This window comes from Sesamum indicum, linkage group LG11 (genome assembly GCF_026168435.1).
Source record: "Sesamum indicum cultivar Baizhima isolate 11 linkage group LG11, ASM2616843v1, whole genome shotgun sequence".
Classification (NCBI taxonomy): domain Eukaryota; kingdom Viridiplantae; phylum Streptophyta; class Magnoliopsida; order Lamiales; family Pedaliaceae; genus Sesamum; species Sesamum indicum.
This window is the reverse complement of record NC_142667.1, coordinates 9283330-9306607: the sequence shown is the minus strand read 5'-3', so window position 1 is coordinate 9306607 and position 23278 is coordinate 9283330. Positions and strand designations below refer to the sequence as shown.

Sequence of the window (23278 nt, the reverse complement as noted above, 5' to 3'; positions counted from 1 at the left end):
AGAACCATTCTTTGTCAAATAAAAGTAATTTTTATTGATTAAAATTTGTAATCACATGTCTAACAAATGAAAATAGAATCTTGCTCATGCTAGGTACATAATAGTAACCTCTTAACTCTATGCTAACATCACCAGTAATAGCCTAGTTCAACTAGTCCTATATGCAACAATTGCCTCATCATCGCCTAGCTTTAGGACCACCTTTGTCTTGGTATTCTACTTCTCTACATCGCCTGCAAATCATTGCAGATATGAGCTGCGCACTAGGTATCTAATACCCATGAAGCAAATGCTAAAGCATTCCAAGTGTTAATGCTAGATCAAATTGTTCCGCTTCATTACTCAAATGTATGAGTAATTGTAATTAATTACAAAACCTAAAGATATTTGAACAGGTTTAAAGGATCACGACTTGAAGTAAAGAATTAAATCGGCCCAATGTGGAGATACTTTGATGAATTGGAGATAAAATTGACTATAAAAATCCATTTTATATATTTGTGGGGTGTTCAACGTGTTGAATGCCTATTCTCGACTCCTAAATAAAATGTTTGCTTAGATATTTGCAAATTCCACAAAGAAAGTATTGCCTACTAAGTGGAGTGGGCGAAGAGTCATGGAACTTGAAAAGTTCAAGAACCACGAAGTTCTAATCAAAGAGTAGTCTACGTTCTAATACACAAGCCAATTTTCGTCCCACAGCTATAGGTCATTTTCGTTTTAGTCCCGTAAGTTTCTAGGGTTTCAATTTGGTCCCGTAAAACTGAAAAATTCACAATTTCAGTCCAAATTTGGTCGGAAAATTTTGTGGCTCGCCGGAAAAAGTCACATGCGATGCATGTGACTTTTAAAATTGGGGGCTCGATTCTGATTGGCTGGAGAAGCTGATGTGGCGCATACGTGGAAATTAAAAAAAAAAAACTGATGGGAAATCAAAGTTGTGAAATCCCCACCATTCGCCGCCACCTTCTCTCTTCAATTCCGCCGCCGTTACTTGGAATTTCTAGCCACCACATATACCATTCAATTACCCATAGTAAGGAGAACAAAACCCCTCAACCAATTTTGCGATCCGACCACGACAGCGACTGGGCTTTGAAATTGACCGCCGCGGATTATTCTCGTCGATTCGCCAGCGACAGGACAACCCACGATTGTAGATTGGTACCATTGGATTCGTCTCCTCATTGCGGTTCTAATGGGACCAGTCTCATCCATTTTCATCAACTAGGTGCAAAGATCCATCGTTTTGAAGATCTCAGTCGTCGTCCGCCGCGACTGCACCTTCCGCCGGCGTTTTCTCCTTCGTCTGAACGAACCACCGGCTCGAAAGACCATCGTTGAACGCCTCTCGTTCTGGCGAATCTTTTGAGACCAGTCCCATCAATTTTGATCACCTCTGTGCAAAGATCCGACAAAAGCCGTCCTCCGCCTTTGCCATTCTTTTGAGATGGGTCAATTTTTTTTTTTTAATTTCCACGTATGCGCCACATATGTGCCACATCAACTTCTCCAGCCAATTAGGATCGAATCCCCAATTTTAAAAGTCACATGCATCGCATGTGACTTTTTCCGGTGACCCACAAATTTTTCCGGCCAAATTTGGACTGAAATTGCGAATTTTTCAATTTTACGGGACCAAATTGAAACCCTAGAAACTTACGGGACTAAAACGAAATGGCCTATAGTTGTGGGACGAAAATTGCCTTTTGCCCTTATATTTTGTTACTTAAAGATTTTAGCTATATGTTCTTAAATTATTGTGTATTTGACTTTAATTATTTTGATCATATTTTGTTAGCTTGTTACATTTTTTTAGTTTTTTGTTATTTTTAATATCTTATTTTCTATAAGTGGTATAATCGCCATATCACCCAACCGTACTTTTGATTTTGGTTTCAAAAGTGACAATTTGAAAAATTATTTATAAAATCGTCAATGACAATCTCTTAAAAAATAGTTTAAAAAAAATCGAAACAACACCGTGATCGCCCCTACCTTCCGCAGTGTGCTATGCTAAGGCTGAATGGTGCACCTATGGTTGAGGCTCGGTCCAGACCCAACCTAAGCCCGAATCAAGATCGATTAGGCCTATTTAGTTTTTATTATTTTTACAAAAAATTAAGGTATTTTTTGAATAATTATTTAAATTTACGATTGTTTAATGGAACAAATAAATAATAATTAAATCAAACAAAAATTTGTAACTAAAAAAAATAGTCAAAATTACATAACTTAAATAATAATTTAACTAACAAGCTTACAATAATAATTTAAATAATAACAAAAAAAGAAGACTTCAAATACACATTGAGAAATAAAAAATGAGCATTAATAAATTACCGTACAAAAAATATAGAAGTAAAAGTTCTAGACTAATACTAATATAGTAAACTTAAAAAAATAAAATAAAAATTACATACCATACATCATTAATTAGCTCAATTGGACCAACCCACTAGTCCGAACAAGACTCGACCCTAAATCAAGCGATCCTGATCCATTGAGTCGGGCTTATCTAGGTATTAATACTTCGAATCAGTCCGATTCCAATCAGGTCTAAATTGAACCAACCCGTTTATTTAGTGGGCCAATTCAACTTGACCCACTGTGTATCTTGAGATGCACTTATAATTATAAGTATAATATTAAGATATATACGTATAAATTTATAAAAAATATAAAATATTTATATGATTGAATCTAACCTTGGGACCATTTTTGTTAATGTAATTTAACTTAAATATTACTATAAGAAATTACTCACGGATTACTATAATCTTTATTCTTATGTTTGAATAACAATAATAATATAAAAGTTATTAGAATATTGAAAATTATTATTCAGATATATGAAGAAAACATAAAAAGTATATTCTGTAACAATCTGTTGCAAAATTATTTTTGAAGGCAAAAAGTTAAATACACTAATAAGGGATTATTTATTTATCTTTAATGAATGGTGTGGGGTTACTTTCGTTGAATTTTAACTTTTATAATTCATCAACCCTCACTTCCTCCCACTGCTCAGTGCTGTATCTCAAACATCACGCCCATTCCAGCGGCCCGCCGCCATCTGCTTAGCCAGCCCAGCCGCAAACAGAGCGCTTCCTCCGGTGACGGACCACCGCCACGTCCATCTGCCAATCCCGTCACCTCCTCCATACTTTAGGTAAGAAACAATAGAACTGCATTTGTGCCAAATACTCCACACACGAACATTTCCATTTACTACTCCACATTTCGTTCAATTATCCTCTAATCAATGGGCTTGAATGGAAAAGCTTAATTAGGTTAAATACTTTTCTGTAGGCTACAAAGACTCCTCTCATACTTGTCCAGGAAGTTGTTCCGCCGTTCTAAACCAGGTACTAGTGGCAAACCCAGATCAAGAAAGTCTTCAATTAGGGTTATCTTACTAGTTCAGTTAGGTTTAACTTATGTGCTGTCGACTTTTATATGGTGGGCAAGAGAACATGTGGTTCTCCTTCTGGTAAACCTTAAATAGGAAGCAAAAAGACGAATTAGAAATTTCATGGTTAGGTTACTACATTCTTAATTTCGTGAGCTTTATTGTTACTTTTACTATTTGGTTTTTCTTTTTCTCTCTTTTTTTCTTAATGCAAAACGAATGTTGTTTTTTTCATAGGACCCGGCGGGGGACTAGTTTTCGGATCCCTTTACCTGGATCCTCTTTGTAAAGTCGACCTATTTTAGCCGACAAGATCTGCCCATTTGCCCTAGCAGATGATAATGGACTCATTTTTAGCCTACTCGGCAGAAACCATGCCATTTTTCTCATCACTTCCCAAACCCTTCTTCACTCCCATTATTAGAAGTCCTAACCTGCCAGTAGTAGTTCACCGTCGCTCATTCTCGGTCGCCGCCCTGCAGATGAGCTCCAAAGAGGTGAAGCTTTGGGGGGGACGCTTTGAGGAGAGTGTCACTGATGCCGTCGAGAAATTCACAGAGTCAATCTCATTTGACAAAGCCCTTTACAAGCATGACATCATGGGCAGCCGTGCACATGCAGCCATGCTTGCTCGTCAGGTGCCAATAGTCTCTGGATATTTTCGTAGACTTAATTGTGCTGTTGTTACTTTATGAGTGCTTGTTAATTGCTTTCTTAGTTCTGTTGTATAATTATCGATATAGGGATTGATTACCGACAGCGACAGGGACACTATTTTGAAAGGTCTTGATGAGATTGAGAGGCAGATTGAGAGAGGAGAATTTGCCTGGAGGACCGACAGAGAGGATGTGCACATGAACATTGAAGCGGCACTTACTGACTTGGTTGGTGAGCCTGCAAAAAAGCTTCACACTGCTCGCAGTAGAAATGATCAAGTTTGCACTGATTTTCGCCTCTGGTGCCGTGATGCTATTGATGCAATTGCTTTACGTATTAAGCATCTGCAGGTAATTTGCTCCGGTAACTTGATAGTATCTTGTTTTCTCGTTTAACATACAGCCAATTCCTAATGATAGTGGTCTTTGGTAGAATAAAATTCTTATCCAGTCTATAACTATCTAATCTATTAAGTAGAATCAAATTGTCACTGACTGGAATGTGTTATGTTATCACTAATGTATCCTCATATCCTAGCATCATTAGTGCTCAACTGAGACCATTTGACATTATTCTGCAGGTTTCGCTGGTCAAGCTGGCTCTGAAGAATGAGGGTCTGATAGTTCCAGGGTATACTCATTTGCAAAGGGCACAACCTGTTCTTCTGCAACATCTTCTTTTGGCATATGTTGAGCAGGTTAGTTGGTTATGGTAAGACTGATATAGTGTATAATATGTTGAACTATTTTAGTTATCACTTGAGTATAACCATGACGAAGACAGAAAAATTATGTTGTGGTATAATTAGGATTCTCAGGATAAGTAAATAAGAAAAACTAAAGTGATCATCAAGAACTACTTTGAAATAATGGTCCAACTGAAGTCTGAGCCCTAAGCCCAAACTGGATGTCGGCATCAATGGCATGCATGTCCCGTAGGATTAATGAGGAAATCCATTTATTGTTTGACATTTATTTGGTATCCTAGTGTTGAATGTGGTTCTTGAATATATTGCTTAATAGTTCTTAGGTGGAATCCTATCGCCCACTGAAAAAGGGAAGCCTTTAGTCTCAGATACTCATATGAATCATCTTGTATGAGTATGGTTGATCGTTGTGACAATTTGATATGGTTTTTCTCCTTGTGATGGTGGTTCTTTTCTCTCACCTGTCCCAAATTTGTCTATCTTTTTCTCGTTCCTTTTCTGCTCCTTTCCTTTCAATCTTTGCATGGTTTCTCCTTTGCATTTTCAATTAGTAATCTGTGGATCATCTTCATCTGTTAGAGATGCTTTAAATTTATGATCACCTTCCATCATGCTTATTACTGGTTCAATGATGTGTTGTAGCTTGAACGTGATGCATCCCGTTTGCTAGACTGCCGCGTGAGGATGAATTTCTGTCCCCTGGGTGCCTGTGCATTAGCTGGCACTGGCCTGCCCATTGATAGGTTTATGACTTCCGAGGCTCTGGGGTTCACTGCCCCCATGAGAAACAGGTAGGATCAGAATATTGATAGCCTATAAGTTCAAAGAGTCTTACATGGAGTGCATGTTTTTCTTTTCTTTCTGTTCTTTATTCATTTATTTATTTTGTAAGTCAGTGTTCTTACATTTCCCTATCAAAATCTTGACATTGTTTTCATTACACCCTTCCACAAACAGCCATTTGCAAAGGCACAATGACAATCCACCCGGTTCTCCTGGAAACTGAAATACCTACCTTTTATGACTCTTATTAGTAGCATAACTCCTCCTTACTTGTATAAACTTATAGTCTATGTTAAATTTTTGGCTTCCAGATAAGCCCTGTGCTTCAAAGAGGGATTAACCTTTGAACTTAAGATAGTCCATTCAAAGTGGATTGCCTTTTTGTTCTTTTACAAGATAGCTCTTTCCACTCATAGTTTTGGGGTCAGCATTACCTAAATGGCATGACTCTTTGACCTAATTTATCAGTAAACCGAGTGTATAAAAGTTTTCCACGTAGAGCTAAGTTCCTCACGCATGCATAATGATGTGATGACCTGTTGCTTTGGAAAGAAAGGTGTCTGATGAATTTCTGGAACAAGTTGCCCTGTTCATTTGTATTTGCATCTGATAATGTTAATGCTTCATTGTGGGTATCTTTGGGTGCTTTCCGCAAACTTGCTCTTATTGATGTATACATAGTTGGACATTTTCCGCGATTGAGATGTATCCAACGGATCCTAGTATTTCGATTCACTCTCTATCTATTATGCTCCCCGTTGATTTGAATTTATTCAATTATTGGTAACATTATTATATGAAACAGCATTGATGCAGTTTCAGATCGAGATTTTGTTTTGGAGTTCCTCTCTGCGAATTCCATCACAGCCATCCATCTCTCTCGGCTTGGTGAAGAATGGGTACTATGGGCATCAGAAGAATTTGGCTTTCTCACCCCCAGTGACTCTGTTTCAACTGGAAGTAGTATAATGCCTCAGAAAAAGAACCCAGACCCAATGGAACTTGTCCGAGGCAAATCTGCCAGAGTTGTAGGAGACCTGGTTTCACTTCTTGTATTGTGCAAAGGTCTTCCACATGCATACAACAGGGATTTACAGGTATAAAACAACTGCAGTTACCTAATTTGATGTAGTCCTGGTCCAGCGTCATTTGCTGATGTCCCATGCTTGCTATCTCTTACAAACTACCGGTCCCTATCCCTCTGTTTTACCCGTGGCTTATCATTGTCGATCACTCTCTTATCTTCTCTTGATTATAATATATGGCCTAGCCATGTTTGAAGTTCATGTAGTTGTGCTCTTAGAGCCAATGCAAAGAACCTTAACTTTTTGTCTCCTTGGAACAGGAAGATAAAGAACCTGTATTCGACAGTGTCAAAACGATAATGGGAATGCTTGAAGTGTCTGCAGAATTTGCAGACAATATCACCTTTAATCAGGAGAGGATCCGGAATGCTCTGCCAGCCGGTCACCTGGATGCAACAACACTTGCAGATTACCTTGTCAAAAAGGTATTATCACGCCCCTTTAAGATTACCTTCTGTTGTCACGGATCCTAGTCTTAAAGTCTTACTCCCAGACATGTAACATTAGTTTTGGTAATGGAATGTGAGAATTTCTTTTTCACGATGAGCCCATTTTGCTGACATAAAGTGTGTTAACATATAGCAGCACAAAAAAGAAAGCACAGAAAATGAAAATGTAAGTGTTCCCTTGAGATTTGGAACAGACAAAAGGCTAATGGTGTATTGTGTGCAGGGAATACCTTTCAGAACTTCTCATGATATAGTCGGAAGGTCTGTTGCTTTCTGTGTTTCAAGAAAATGCCAGCTTCAAGATCTGAGTCTTGCTGAGCTTAGAAGTATAAGCACGGTATTCGATGAGGACGTGTATGAGTTTCTTGGAGTCGAAAATGCAATCAAAAAGTTCAGTTCATATGGATCCACAGGTTCAGAATGTGTATCCAGTCAACTTGATTACTGGGTTGCTAAGTTAGACCTAAGCCGAAAGTGATGGAGACCATGTTATTTTTAGTTATTGGTCGGGTAGAATCATATTTTTCCTTGAAGTCTTTCCAGTTAGTTGATTTTACCTTTTGAATTCCGATTTGGATAGGGCTCTGCATTTTGTAAGCCTATAAATATATGGACTCGACTCTCATTATTTAATAAAGTAATGAGTCGAATCTTGATAATATATCTTAGTCGTTTATGACTTTTCATTCCTTGTGATTTCGGTTTTCTCCCCTTTATCCCTCTTCAACAACAGAAACACAGGAGGGGCAATCACCAAACAGGATATTTTTCGCTGATAAGAGTTTGGTTACATCACCTTAACTATATATATGCAAGTGCAATATAGTTGCCACCTGATGTGTATAATTTAATCATTATTTACATGACAAGTACAATAATGAGTGCAATTTGATTGGTTTATAAGTTTAATTCGATTGGAATAAGAAGTTAAGGAAAAGAAGAAAAATAAAGTTAGTGAAATGTGGTGTAGGAGAGAAAAGCAAAGCAATCAGGCAATGTCAAGGAATGGAATTGTGTATAGTCTCAGCAAAGGCAGACTGACAGAAAAATGAGTAAAAATCAGTTCCAGTTGTAACTTCTAAACCAAAAAGGGAAAGAAGAAAAGAATTCCAGCAGAACGTCGCCTGAGAGATTCGAACTCTAGCAGGCACACGCCTTAACCACTCGGCCAAAGCGACGCTTTTGATAACACATTTAAACGGATTTGGACAATTTTAATAGTTTTTCGGTCCAATTCAATGTTTTCTATTTTAGGAATACTTAGCTTAAGTCCAACTCAGCAGTAATCAAAACTACAATTTGTGGTCTTATTGGGTTCAAGGTTTTTGCCGTTTTTCATATAGTATCAAAATACATATTTTAAAGCTACAAATAAAAGTATATGTGGGTATACGCGTGGCTCGCGCGCAAATCAGGCTCGTGTGCACAGATTGTTGCCCGATCCAACAATCTAACCAGTGACCAATCACGTGCATGCCCAATTATTTTTTCAAACGTTCTCGAAATTTCTGATTACAAACTGAACATATCATGCTTTAACAAATATTTTCAGCACAAATAATGATAACCAAATTAAACCAACTTTGACATAATGTTCTAAGCATATTAAATGCATATTCACATAAAGGCATGCTTGAACACATTCAACATATTAGCCACGAGTGCTTGATGTTAAAATAGGTGACAAAAAATTAATTGAATTGGCCTTTATATAATCTATCTAACAAACTCAATATAATGTAATATTATTTAATGAATACAAATGAGTATTTATTCTTGACTTTATCCTTGTTGTGCAGCTTATGCTCATTTATTATGTTGAATTCTATTAATATCACAACAAAATCCATAGACCATATAGACAACATATGTAGTTGAGTTGCGGATTGGATGTCGGCTACGAAACCAATTGATGAGGGTTGGATCTAAAACGTTCGAAGTCAGGGACTTCGAGACAGTATCGTGTATCCTACGGAGACTGGCACTAAGCATCGCATTCATCGAATGAGTGCTATGTTTTATCGACGATCAACGTTGGACGTCTGTACGATCTTAGTGGGTTGGTTGACTAAGTGTTAAACCAACTTAATTGATTTGCGTGAATTATCATATGAAAGCCTTAAAGGCTTGGTTGGTATGACTGAAATTTTTCGGCTATGATAGTACAGGATTAGTTCTTAGAATTGAGGAACCATGGTAGTCACGAACGCACGATGGTTGTATCTTAACTATGGTGAGAAGTGATCGTTTCACGAATATGATCATTATAAGCCTTATCCAGTGCAATCAAAATAGATAGTGAGAACAATGAGCTTCAAGAAAATGATTCGTCTCCTATCAGAATGTAACAGTAGTATCTCCTATGCACTTGAAAATGGTATTCTTAAGTCCATTGTTACATGTTTGATTGGTATACTTTAAGTTTGGGAATATCCATTTTCATAGAATTCTTATTCCCTTAAGGGATTAGTCATTCCCTCCCCCCAAGATGGTATTAGTTATTCCCAACATTTTGGGAATCAAATTTCTCTCTTTTTCTTTCTTTCTTTCTTCTTTTTTTTCTTGTATTAGTTAATATTTAATTTTAAACAATATTAAATTTAAATAAGTTTTGTTCGAGTACTAAAAAATTATTATGTATGCATGGTAAGAAAAAAAATTACCACTTTGATATTTAATTATTTTTATTAATTCAAAAAAATTCTTTAACTGAGTATTGAATAAATAATGGTAAATGCACAAATTAAATACATTATCCATTTGATAATTTGAATTAAGTTTTTTATTTTCGCAAAAAAATATTATCTATATGTTTAACGAGTCAATAAATTATTTATTATATAAATAAATAATTTATATAGATATATTTTTTTTCAAAAAATATGAATAAATAATTCTTTTAAAAAAATTATTAAAGAGAAATTTTTTTATAAAAATAATTTTATTTTATTACTAATCATTATTTTATAATGATCAATTATGTTAATGGAATCAACTAAGGAACTAAGGAATGAATTATATTACCTTCTAATTTATTGATATACCAATAATAGGAATGCTATTAAATGCAACTCATTTTCCATCTTTATTCATTCCTCAATCCATTCCATTCCCACTCAATTCCATTCCTACATACTAATCAGACTCTTATACTTTCTGAACATGTGGCCACAGTGGTTGATCGAATAGAAAATGATTTTTTGTGTTGAGTAATGGAGCAAAACAAAGTCTCAAGTATTAAAGCATAAATGTCTAGTCCAGGAAGGGAACCAACATCCAGTTTCATGCCTTAGACTAAGGCCAGGAGATGATAGATAGAAGGATCGTACCCGTATGAAATTCAGGAGCATAAATGTTCACACCATCATTTACATAGTCTGTCGTGTCATAGATCATTGCTAGATGGCACCAATAGTGACCGGGCTTTTATGATGAATGATTAATAAAAATTACTTAATTAAATTAGAATTAGTTAATCAGTTGTGTTGGACATCAGTCCAAATCTAGCTGATGGTAAACCTAAAGAGTTACACACACAGATGAATTGATTTATAATTAATATTGGGAGACGTAAATAATTAGATTATTTACACATGGGATAATTCATTGGATGAATGACTCAAGATTGAATTAATTTAATTGGGCTTATCTTGATTAATAAATCGAATTTATTAATTAAGAGTGTTTGGGCTCATGTCTTTATTTGGATTAAATGGTAGTGGGCTTAATTTAGTTGAATTTTATTAAATTAAATTTAACTAAGACTCATTGGACCATTGATAAAAGAGAATACACTAAATCATAATGTAGTTCTCTTGAATCATTGCCTTCCAAATCGAACTTTGATTTCCTCTAGCAAGGAGATCAAAGTTCACTATAAGAAAAAGGCCTTTTGCTACCAAAATATTTACAACGTGAAAAATAGTGCAGCAAATGACAGTTTTAGCAACGAATTTTAACCCATAACAAAAGATACCGTAATATTAAGCTTTTCTTTTGTAGTGCTTGTTTCTCCTCTGTGTCGCGTGGATCATCTTTAGAAAACTTCTACTTTGGAGTATAAAGTGAACAAATCGATGAAAATGTTTGCCGGTTGAAAAGAACAAAAGAAGGTTACACCTATTTATTACTTGTACCCTTTTTGTTAGCGTTCATCTATAGACTCACATTTATGGAATTTTTACAAATCAATGAAAACGTTTACCAGTTGAAAACAACTAACTAATTGATTTTCCGATCACCAATACTAATATTTATGATTTGGACAAGAAGTTCTCAAACATGACTTTTGGTTCCCAGAACACATTACACATATATAGATATATATATGTGGGGTCATGATATTCTTGCGAAAGCTACGTGGAGAATGCAAATCAAAATGTACGTATACTGATAGAACATAGCGTAAATAAGTTCTATCCCAAAATTAGAAATACATGAAAAATACACAGAATATATATATATATATATATATAGCTATATGTGGAAGAAAAAACAGCTATAGCTGAAATTTTTATTGTATATTTTCCAAAAATACTATGATCATACATTCGACGGCAAGGATCGACCTCTGAGAAAGCTCCAAGGTCCTGTTCCTGTACCCATCCTGCAAATACAAATTCCAATATTTTGCTTAATGAATGTTATATATCTATATACTATACATAAAAGTAGGAAGCTCATACGTGTTTGTTGTCTTTGTCAAAAGATATTCATACTTTTAATTAAGTAATCTTTTTAATAATAAATCAGAATGAGTTGGAAAAGAATAAAATTTTACAAAAAAACACGAAAATTATTTAGTAGTCCTAATATTAGACAATGAAAAATATATCCCACTAAAAAAAATAAATAGGCAAATAATTTGTCTCCCTGACTAATTGATTAGAAGAAAATTTTTAAATACTTTAGAGAATGTATAATATATGTATATATATAGGATTAAATGTAATTTTGGTCCTCTAACTATAGTCAAATTCTATTTTAGTCCTTTAACTTGTTAGGATTTGGATTTGACTATAGTTAAAGGACTAAAACGGGATTTGGCTATAGTTAGATGACCAAAATTGCATTTAATCCTATATATATATATATATATAACTAAGAGATAAATAGGAAAATAATATTTTAGCATGATTAATTTGTTAGGAACGATCTTAATAAATCTGTAATAGGAGTGGCAATTTTGATCCTATAACTATAAAACCAAAAATCGCACATTGAGGTTACAATTCGACGAAATGTGCTAATTTATTGGAAAACGCCACGAAAAATAAAAGTAATCCCTTTTGATATTGTAAATGAACAAATTACCCCCTATAAAAAATTAAAAATTTACTTTCTGTGTTTTAAAATAGAATAATTTATCTTCCAAATCAAGGATAAAATTGACTGATAATATGCTATTTTTGTCAAAAAATATCATGTGATCTACACATGATCGAAATAAATTGGGAATTCCGACCAAAATGTTGATGTTGTGCCTTTACAATGAAATCAGAATTGCCATCTGTATAGTTATGAGATTAAAATTGCATTTTTCGTAGTGCTCGGACATGAAATAACACCTACATTTTTTCCTAGTGGTTTGACATGAAATAATACCTATAACTATAGGGAGCGATACTTTTGATCCTATCAGATTTTAAATTTTTAATTGAGAATTATGCTTTAGAAAGAACACACTTAATCTAAACATCGTTGAAAATGCTAAATTCGTTATAAATTACCACATACTAGGCACGTGACCCTTTAATTTGAAAATTTAAAAAAAATAAAATAAAAGTATAACTTTTATCAATGGATATACGTTCCATGCATTCACGATATATAATATGATGTTATTCAAATTCTAAAATGATTGATAATATGCTATTAAAATATTATTCGCAATACATATATATATATATATATATTAAAAAGAATAGATATTGATAGTTATTTGCTACCTTAAATTATCGAATATTGACTGATACTTTGAAGCATGAAATGCAGTTTAAGAGAATTAACTGAAAAAATATTAAATTACCTCCAAATCCCAGCAAATGTTCTCAAGGCCATATAAATGGTTAAAGCCAGCCATATTCCGACAAAGCCATTAGATTTGGACAAGACAAACAAGGATCCAATGGTCGGTATGGCCACAAGAATCTGAAAATATTCAATCAACTTTAGTTATGAAGAGATGTACGTAATTTTTCAGAATTGACTGTGCGTGCATTACAAAATAAATGAATTATTTTTTATATTTATAAATGACCACAATTTAAAAATAATGATGATTCAATATTATCTATCATCGTTAAATAAAATTAACACAAAAAAACTCAAATTTTGACTATAATTAGTCAAAATTTACATGGTTCACTATGATAAAATATAATTATTAATAACGAAATTAAAAATAAAGTTGTCACTATAAGTAATTAGTAACAATAATTATTTATCATCACTATGTCGTCATTATATATATGCCACATATTTATCTTTAGGCTAAATTACATTCGCACCCCTAAAATTAGGCTAAATTACACAAATACTTCTTGTGATTTTACAAAATCACAGCTACACTCCCCGAGGGATGTTGATGTATTCAGGGGGTGTTTGTGTAAGTTTTGCATTTGAATAGAGGTGTAGTTGTAATTCTAACTATAACCTCGGGAAGTGTAGCTGTAATAAAGGGGGTGTTTGTATATTTTTACCTAACCTAAGGGATGTCAATGTAATTTAACCATATCTTTAATAACAACTTTTTGTCACTAATTTTGTTAATAAAAAACTTTGACAAAGTAATAATCACTATTAAAATCATATGGCTAAATTTGCATAATTACTGAAAATATTAAAATTCTTTTTTTTTTTTGGTTTGTTGCTAATTTTATTTTTTTTGTCGTAATTTTTAACCACGGCCAAATCATTTTTCATGGTTATTCGCTTGCTTAATGCTATTAGTCGGTGCGATTATAATTAATTAATATTTATTATGAATTTTTATTTTTAATTATGATAAATTAATCTTAATAAAAAATACATACGTTTTGAATGGAGACAGGAGATAGAGGTGGTGGAGTTACCATGGAGTAAGCAGAATATGCAAAATCAGATGCTCCAAAATTGACTCCATCAAAAACAAATGCCAGTGAATTTATAGGCTGTGTGGCTGCAACAAACTGATCATGACCACAGTACACACTCATGTTAGATCAGAAGGTGGAAAGAGAAGGGTGTTATTACATTACACTCCTGCAACTGTCAGTAAATTGCAGAAACAATAATAATGTTTCAAAATCTGGACTTCTTGAGGTAGTGAGAACATCAATCGTATGGGGTAAAACTATATTTATTCAGAAGATATGGGTGGTTTTTATAATTTAATCATAATTGAGGGGTGACATTGTAATTATCCAAAAACTAAAAAGTTCAGCATGGTTAGACAGTTGAAATCAATTACCGGGATGCCTATGGCGATAATATGAATAACACTTTTGTCCTTGGAAAATATTCCTGATCCAAATTGGAGACCAAGTCCCACCACAAGAGCAAGCCCTAGTCCCATCACGAATCCCATCTGCCCATAATTAAAAAAAAAAAAAGAAAACAACCTCAGGATGAATAGACAGCTGTTGAATGGAAAAAAAAAATACAAGCAATCTCTTATAATATTGCAAATAAATAAATTATATTTTTATAAAAATAAATAATAATTGACCTCTTTATATTTTTTAAAATGAAGCAATTTACCCCCCTGTGTGTCTTAGGAGGTAAATTGCTTCATTCTAAAAAATATGGGGGGCTTGGGGAGGGGGTAAATTGCTATGTTTTTAGCATAGGGGGATGATTTGCTCATTTACAATATCACAGGGGGTAAATTGTATTAAACCCGTTGTCAAATAACTATGATGTATAGCGAAAAAATTGCAATTTACATCTTATAATTTATCTTATTTGCGATTTTGATCCCATTGTTTCATGACTCAGCAGAATTAGTCGTACAAGTCCAAAAAATTTACAATTTACGTCTCATTACCCATTTTGTTAAATTGTTAATAAAGTAGCACGTGCGTCTGTTTACTCAACTAAAGAAGTTAACAGAGTAAATGTGTTGCATGCAGGTGCTCCTTCTTATAACAATTTAATAGAAATAGTTATATGAGACGTAAATTACAATATTTTTTTTGAATTTGTAGGACTAAATCTGTTGAGTCGTAAAATAATAGAACTAAATTGCGAATAAAGCAAGTTACGGAATGTAAATTGCAATTTTTCCACATAGTACTATAACAAAATATCACATATGGTATGGTTTTTTAAATTTCGTTAAAAATATACAGCAAGTGACAATAGTATTGATCAGAACGACTGTATATATTCAAATGAAACACACCTGCAGGACACGGACAGCAGCCGCCGTTGCTTTCTTGTAGTCTTTCTCAGCAAATGCGCAAGCAAGGATTGCCTACAATGTTGGATTTCAACAGTAGGTAATAATTTTCTTGATGAGAACTTCGATCTAGAACAGGTTTTGATGAGTACTGTACGTAGTAAAGAATTGGGGTTGACGAGAGTTGTTTACCTGTCCGGCAACGGCCAAGCCATCGGCAAGGAGTGAGGATGTCAACCACACCTGCAAGCATACCTGGAAAGCAGCCATGGGTGTGGATCCAAGCCTTGTAGCCATCGACGCTGCCAAGGTCACACAAATGGTTGTTGCTATCACTTTCGCTAGTAAGAGAAAGCCTACAAGAGTTTGAAATTACATGTGAGCTGAGATGCAGCATGAAATGACAAAATGTACAACAACCGTCTCTAAGTTTAAGTTGTTAGAGGGGAGAATTATTTAATATTTAATATCTCTAATGTAGTGATAATTTATCATGTGCTGGTGATATTAATTTCTTTGTAGAACTTGAACAATTATTTTATTTAAAAGTTTAAACCATTAGAACATAAAAGAAAAGTTGAAAGAGATTGAGATTATGTGAGCTGACAAAGCGGCATAATTGCAAAAGTTGTCCCACAAAATAGGGCCATTTTCATACCTGTCTGACCTCACGTTCCGTTAAAAATTACGAATGGAGGCAAAAATCATAGCAAAAAGGCCCCCGTGGCTAACCGCCGTCAAATGTTAACGGCAAATCAGCATGTGAAAGTCTAGTGCCCTAAGCGATTAGTGGGTCAAAAGAGGTAAAATTGCGACATTGGTCACACAAGAATGAATCATTTCAACTTTGATTTACGCTTTACCAAATTATACTGTTCAGTTAAAATTTGTGTATATAGTCCAAAAACATAGCAATTTGGTCCTTTTTGGCACTAGTAATTTTGCAAAGTAAATGTTTATGTAATTAGACTTAAATCCAGGACATGTGGATATAATCTACCCTAATATTTAATATTTATAATATGTCCCCTCACATGCAGATGATATATCACTCTATCGAGAAATTTTAGTTCGAACTCGATTCGATCGTATCTAAATCAATCATATGGCAAATGCAATGCACTTGTCGTGTAGTTGGTATATAGTTTAGGAAAAATAACTATATACACTTGCTATGTGATTAGTTTGGTTCGATCAAATCTAATTCGAGCAACAGTTTATCATTAACTCAAGGCGAAAAATCATTATTTCATCTAAAAATTTAAACTATTTAAAAAAAAAGAAGCATCATACGTACCGTTCTTGAGAAATTTGCTGAACTGCAGATCTTTAATAGTGGGAGGCAATAGATCGACTTGTTTCATTAACTTGGACAAGAGAACCATGGAGATCAGGTACCTGAATTAAAACCCCATGTTTGTGCGAGTGAGTAATTAAAGCTGATAACATCCAACAATACAACAACGTCTATCTAGTTCGTTAGTTCTTACTGTGAAAGGACATGAGCAATAGCTGCACCAATCACGCCCAGCCGACAAGCAAATATAAGGATTGGATCCAAAACTATGTTCATTAGATCTCCAGCAACTGTCAGTAGAACCAGCAACTGTCAGTAGAACCAGCAACAAAGAAGAAAAACTTAAGAACGTCTGCGCTTGCAAATTGAATAAAAATTCAGAACTTGTAACCGTGAGATTATTAAAAAATATGAAAATGACTATTTTGACCAATTTTTTTTAATGAAAGAAATAAATTAAACACTAATTTTGAGTATTCAAAAGTTCGTATGATAAAAGATTTTTTTTTTTTTTTTTTATAATAGTATAGATATAATCACGCAGACGTTGCGCTAAAAGAAAGAAGAATGTAAGAATGGAGAAGTCATTACCGGTGGCATAGAGAGGAGTTTTAGTATCCTTAAAACCTCGAAACACCCCTTGCATGGCTAGAGACAGAAGAACTGCCGGTGCCCCAAGTGATCTTATTGTCAGGTACTTGAGCGCAGGCGGTAGCATCGCTGATCCCTATTTTCATCAAGCAAACCTTCAATTATATATACATGACATGTTTTTAAGGGCAAAAGACATATGATAAAGATGCAAAAAATTCCCTATAAAAAAAAACTTAGTAAATTAACCCCTATATTTTGAAAAATGAGTATCTCCCTTACGACAATTTAGATAGGGACGTAATTTGCTTTACTTTTCAAAATACAAGGGATAATTTGCTATTTTTTTTTATAAGATTTTTTTATTTATCATTTTCCATATGACAAGGGGGTAAATTGCATTTTAACCCTAAGATAATTTTATTGACATCCTATAAAATTAGGTTTAATTATGCAAACCCCATACTCTTTACAAAATTTACTTTAGAGGTGCATATATGAGTCTTTGCCGATGCAAAATAACAATTAAAAATCTCAGAGAATATACTTTTAATTTTGCAAAAAACAGAAAATATTTATGTAAAGCATCGATGTAATTTACCCTTTATTTCATTATTAAAAAAAAGAAAAAAAGAAAGCCCACGCAGTTATGAAATGAACGTAGGTTCTTACAGATTTCACTCCCATGATGCCTAAACATGGTTTTGCAAGAAATATAAGGAATACGGTCTGCATAAGTCCAAGAACTCCCCCAAGAACTAGCGCAGTAGATGCTGAAGGAATATGTCTGCGCTCCTTCGTTTTTCCCTTCTTCGTGCTGCTGCTGCTGCTGCACGGAGCATCAACCGTTTTGCACGTAGTCATCTTGCATTCTGCTGATGAACGAAAGTTTAAGAACTGATCCGAATCCATTCCGAGCAAAAATAGACAAGAAAAAAACAAGATGCCAGAATTCGGGATTATGGATAGTACACAAACCATCTTCTGAGGTCTCATCCTTTACTACATCTTCTATGTCTGAATTCTCCAACATTGTGGGATCATGGTCTCCTACCGGTGCCTCCGTTTCCCCATTCTTACAAGATCCTTTCTCCAAATCATCAGTACTGCTACCCTTTTGCTTTTCCTGACTGATTCTCTGAACTGTTTCTTCCTCGGCCACGAATGAAGTAGTGATGCTAACAAGAGGGAATATGGTGACTTTGGAGGCTTGATTGAAAATAGCCATAGAAACTCCTACAGCCGCGATTTCCACCGGACCTGGACCGGACAAACCAAATCATACATCGAAGGATGTTGGAGTAAATCGCTGTCCATGCTTAATTACTTAGTCAAGGATGTAATGATCAAGAGAAAATAATGTCTATGCACTACCAAAAAAATTAATTATTCTCTGCACTTTAAATTATTTTGGCTTGACTACCATTCAAAAACAAAGCCAATGCAAATACTCACGATTTATCAACGTTCGTCGTAGTTTCACTCATGGCCAAATTTGTCGTAGTTTTTAAATATGACATATGATTTGACCTCAGCTACAGAAACATCGGCTAATAGTTTCACCTCGATTTTTTACTTTTAATTATGGTAATTAACTATAATGAAAAATCATATTTCTCCTGACTAGTGAAATATACCTAAATGGCCAATGAATGCGGTGTCGATCAAGGACGCAATAGGATCTGCGGCTAATGCCAGGGCAGCAGGCAACGCAATTTGCAGTATTTCCCTCCCTAGCTCGTCCCTCTTGAAAACATACCTGTCGAAAACACAAATTAGCAATAACAGACCATCGTTTTGCAAAGATTGAGAAGAAAAACTGACTTAGAAACAATAAAAACAGTCTTGTAATAGTTAATCAACTTGCATGCCTGTGTAAATCATAGAAAACATTCTTGTTATATTTCTTTGGTTTTCGTACATCCTAAATGAAACTAATTCAGGCAGGAGCAACAAGTTAAACTCATTTCAACAAGTGTAACCCGTAGTTTTCGAAATCTCATCGGCAATAATCGATCTGACTCCCTTACATTGGACCAACGATTTACTAGACAATGATAAGATGTTTAAGCTAGGATCCATCACTACAGTTGTCGAGAAACTTCAAGATTACCTAGCATCTTTGAAGAAAACGGATATTGGTATCTTCCAGTTCCTGTCGAGTGGGGCGACCATAGCAGCATCCTCAGCCATGATTATGATCAGAGATCCAACGACTGCGACCGACGGAGGTTGTCTTAACCTGAGCTGTTTCAAAGAATTAAACACGATTTTCTCAGCAAAGAACCATGATCTGAATCACGACTACATACGCAGAAACTTCAATATTCAAAAGAGAACTTGGACATAATTATGATAACTCGAGATGAATTGTACGTAACTAACCTCAAGAACTTCAAGGCAAGATCACGAAGTCAGTTGTTATAATTAGTAACTGGAGAGCACGAGTTTACTTCATCACTTATAGCCGTGAAGATAATGACCAGTGCGTATCTAGCGCCGACAACGTTAACGCGATGAGTGGAGCGAGTCTAGGACATTGTACGTACACTTTATTAGTACCAACATTTGTTGGCTCTGGTGGCAGGTAAGACCTGCCATTCCCTGTATAGTCTCGGGTTCGATTGTTTAGATCTGACAATATTATATCAACATATTCTTATAAGTGATTTCGTAGTTATATATGTCTTTTTCATTATGGTAATTAGAATCGAAATCACTCCATTTTTTATTTTGTTTTAATTTTTGGTTTTGCCTGGTATATTTAGCATGCAGTTTTTATTCTGTAAATTAGGTCATTAATTTGACCGTTTTCGTCTCTAATTTTCTATTGCAGCATTTTTTGGTTCTACAGTTTTGAAATTTTTGACATTTTAGTCTTTTTTTTTTTTTTTCTCCGAAGTCCATCTTTTGGATCGAAAAAATGCACGTCTTTTACGAGATATTTTAAAATTGAGACTTTTATTTTTATTGGTCCATTTCTATTAGTTAGCTCTAGTGGCAGGTAAGACCCGACACTCTCAATATTGTTGTGCTCTCAATTCTTTAGCTCTGACAAACGTACCCTTATAAGCAATCTATGATTTTGGAGTGTCTTTTCTTATTATGATAATTAAAATAAAAACCACTCAATTTTTTTTCCTTTAGGTTTTGCGTTGTAAATTCAACTAGTTTCTATAGGAAATTGCTCTATTAAAGGAAAAAGATTCATAATCTCACTTCCCCGGTGGAATTAATCACAAGAACAAAAACAAACTAGGGATACTTGATGTGAATGAGCATGCTCGCAAACAGTGTACTTGAAAAATCATGTAAGAAAAGACAAGGCTGGAGTAATCATGGGGGCAACACTACTTAATCAGCTTTTGCAAAGTTTGAGGTTATAGAAAGCACATGTGAGTGACTGTCTGTGCTAGATTTTTAAGGTTCACAATCTGTCAAGAACATAATAGTATTCTTAATGTAAATCCGCTTCATGTTTTCACCCTTTTTTGTTTATTATAATATATAACATATATATTATAGAGATTATAAAATTAAAATATGTAACAATGAAAATTAACATATTAACATCTTAATTATATGGTTTAAAAAACATACGTAGATGTCTGCCAATACGCCGGCTAATTTGATGAAGTGTCGGAGAACTATCATATTTGACATGTGTCAGTGTTTGACACTTTACAAGTTGAATCGAACTCACAGTCATATATTAAAACTGAAAATAATATGTCATTATCAAAACCAATTCTATATATTTTCCAAATGCACTTGACTGGAGTAGAAATGAGCAAGTGAAGGTATTAATATCAAATTTATTCCAAGTATTTACTTTACGGGGACGCTCCATTTGTGAGGAACGGTGATTTGATTTGGACCTGGATACATACCCCACAGTTCAAAACGTACGTGTAAGAATGTGATGCAGATACAGAGTCGAAAGAAAACGTACATACCAATAACACATTCTTGAATATCTGGACTCGAGATGAGCAAGGTCGAAGTTGGCGAGGTCAACGGTTTGTCATCCATGCATGTGGATACAATTAGTACTGTGCATGTAACTTTCCTAGGATCCACGACTTTTATTCTTGTGCCGTAAATTCATACAACTTTGTTTAACAATTTTGGCCAAGTTATCTGGGGAGAGATGATCGGACGAAGTTGGAATCTTTGTGCAGAAGAAAAATATATATCTAACTCAGAACATGGACAACAAATGCACCCTCTCTCTCTCTCTCTCTCTCTCTCTCTCTCTCTCTCTCTCTCTCTCTCTTGAATTATTAAATTAGTGCAATAAAGGGACCATGATATCTCTTGTACTAGAAACATTCAGGGAAGAGATGACTGAGGGAGGTCCTCACAAACGCCTGCACCACAGATTTTACTCGTAATTTAATTAGGGAGTTATTATTTAATATTGTTAATTGCATCCGTAATTGATCTTTTCCACAAGTTTTAGCTCAACATTACTACCATTTATATATGGAATCAAGATTTTATTTAATATTTTACCTATCCAAAAAGAGGGGAACATTACTACCATTTATAATAGTAAATCAATACTATTAACAACGGTTAAATAAAAATCAAAGCAAAAATTTATATTTTTACCACGATTAATCAATATTTGCTATGGTATTTAGTCATGGCCAAAACTATGATAAATATTTTGGTCATGGCTAATGTTTTGACTACAGTTACAGAAACAATGGCCATTGGCCCTTGTGAAACCATGGTTGATTTGTATTTGTTACAAGTTTTCTTCTTTTGGTTATAGAGAAATTAATCGTAGCGGAAGATCATATTTTTTCTAGTGGATCATGACCTTAAACCAGTTCATTGGTTCGAACCCCATCAATGCATGCGATGTAGTTCTACTGTAATAGTAGGTGTTGTTTAGATATAATTTATTTGATATTGTTGATCTATGTATAATTGTTGTTGTCTTTGTTAGATATGAATATTCGACATGAATGATTGTATAAAACTGATTTATTTCAAATACTAATAGTTCACTGCTTTCACCTAAAAATATCAATTAAAATAACTTATTTATATTTTTCTTCCACAAATATTCATCTTTTTAATTACTCAGTTATACCGATGATCATTTTCTATTTATTTATATTTAAAATTAGCTTATTTTCATTTGTTCAGTTATTTATTGAATTCTTTTTTTCTTAATTTTATTTATTTTGACAAATTCATACTATTTATTAAGTGTCCCCGGTGTCAAAGTAACAATTTTTTATTGATAAGATGTATATCGACCAAAATTACCTCATCAAGCATACTTGTTTTTATATAAAATAATCATTTTTTTTAATTCTTCTGTCAATAATATTCTATTCATATATATTCAAAATTAATAAAAAAATTAATTAAAACCTGTAACTTATTTTATTTTATATAATTAAGTAAAAAATTTAAGTTATTCATATACATTTACTGTATTTTAATAATTAATATAAAATTTAAATTATACACATACATTATGTGTAAATTTATTCGACAATAATCCGATATAATTTTTGTTGTCTTCTCGGATTTTGACGTGTGGAGAAGGCGGACAAGATTGCTGGGGGACGTTTTTGAGGTCGTTGGCTCTTCGTTGAAAATTAGAAACACCTTCTAGGAAGTATGTCCTACCTTCAACCACCTATATATATATATATATATATATATATATGATCTTTATTACAAATTTTATTTTGCTTGGCTTTACCTATATTTATATCTATATTTTGATACTATTATTATAAAAAAAAATTATTTTTATGATATCAACTTAATACTCAAATTTATATTTTTTTTATAAAAGATCGATCACAATAGTATTTCAATATTTTTTAATAATCTCATGATTTTAATTTTATTTTTCTCTCACGTTTTTGTCCCACCTTTCTTTTTCACAC

General features: G+C 33.9%; 2 protein-coding genes across 9 annotated transcripts; one reads left to right on the top strand and one right to left on the bottom strand.

Annotated features, from left to right (window-relative positions):
* Nucleotides 1–2993: 2993 nt before the first annotated feature.
* On the top strand, nt 2994–7778 carry LOC105173494 (L-Aspartase-like family protein). 7 transcript variants are annotated; one of them, XM_011095251.3, is made up of 9 exons: nt 2994–3172; nt 3313–3368; nt 3895–4050; nt 4156–4419; nt 4650–4766; nt 5418–5566; nt 6364–6655; nt 6904–7068; nt 7316–7778. In XM_011095251.3, exons 3-9 carry the CDS (start codon nt 3895–3897, stop codon nt 7568–7570), a joined length of 1398 nt encoding a protein of 465 aa, XP_011093553.1. In that variant the 5' UTR covers nt 2994–3172; nt 3313–3368; the 3' UTR covers nt 7571–7778. The 7 variants fall into 7 exon arrangements, with proteins under 7 accessions (XP_011093553.1, XP_011093551.1, XP_088731971.1 ...); XM_011095249.3 differs by having other exon boundaries at nt 3650–4050; XM_011095252.3 differs by having other exon boundaries at nt 2995–3172; nt 4179–4419.
* Nucleotides 7779–11536: 3758 nt separating this feature from the next.
* On the bottom strand, nt 11537–20172 carry LOC105173492 (protein DETOXIFICATION 43). 2 transcript variants are annotated; one of them, XM_088875725.1, is made up of 14 exons: nt 19746–20172; nt 19474–19607; nt 18998–19119; nt 18339–18620; nt 18033–18235; nt 17361–17496; nt 16963–17059; nt 16770–16870; nt 15665–15828; nt 15476–15547; nt 14543–14659; nt 14166–14261; nt 13121–13242; nt 11537–11698 (listed from the first exon to the last, which is right to left on the bottom strand). In XM_088875725.1, the coding sequence occupies exons 2-14, from the start codon at nt 19551–19553 to the stop codon at nt 11635–11637; spliced, it is 1656 nt and encodes a 551-aa protein (XP_088731851.1). In that variant the 5' UTR covers nt 19554–19607; nt 19746–20172; the 3' UTR covers nt 11537–11634. The 2 variants fall into 2 exon arrangements, with proteins under 2 accessions (XP_088731851.1, XP_011093550.2); XM_011095248.3 differs by having other exon boundaries at nt 18033–18232; nt 19746–20169.
* Nucleotides 20173–23278: the final 3106 nt, after the last annotated feature.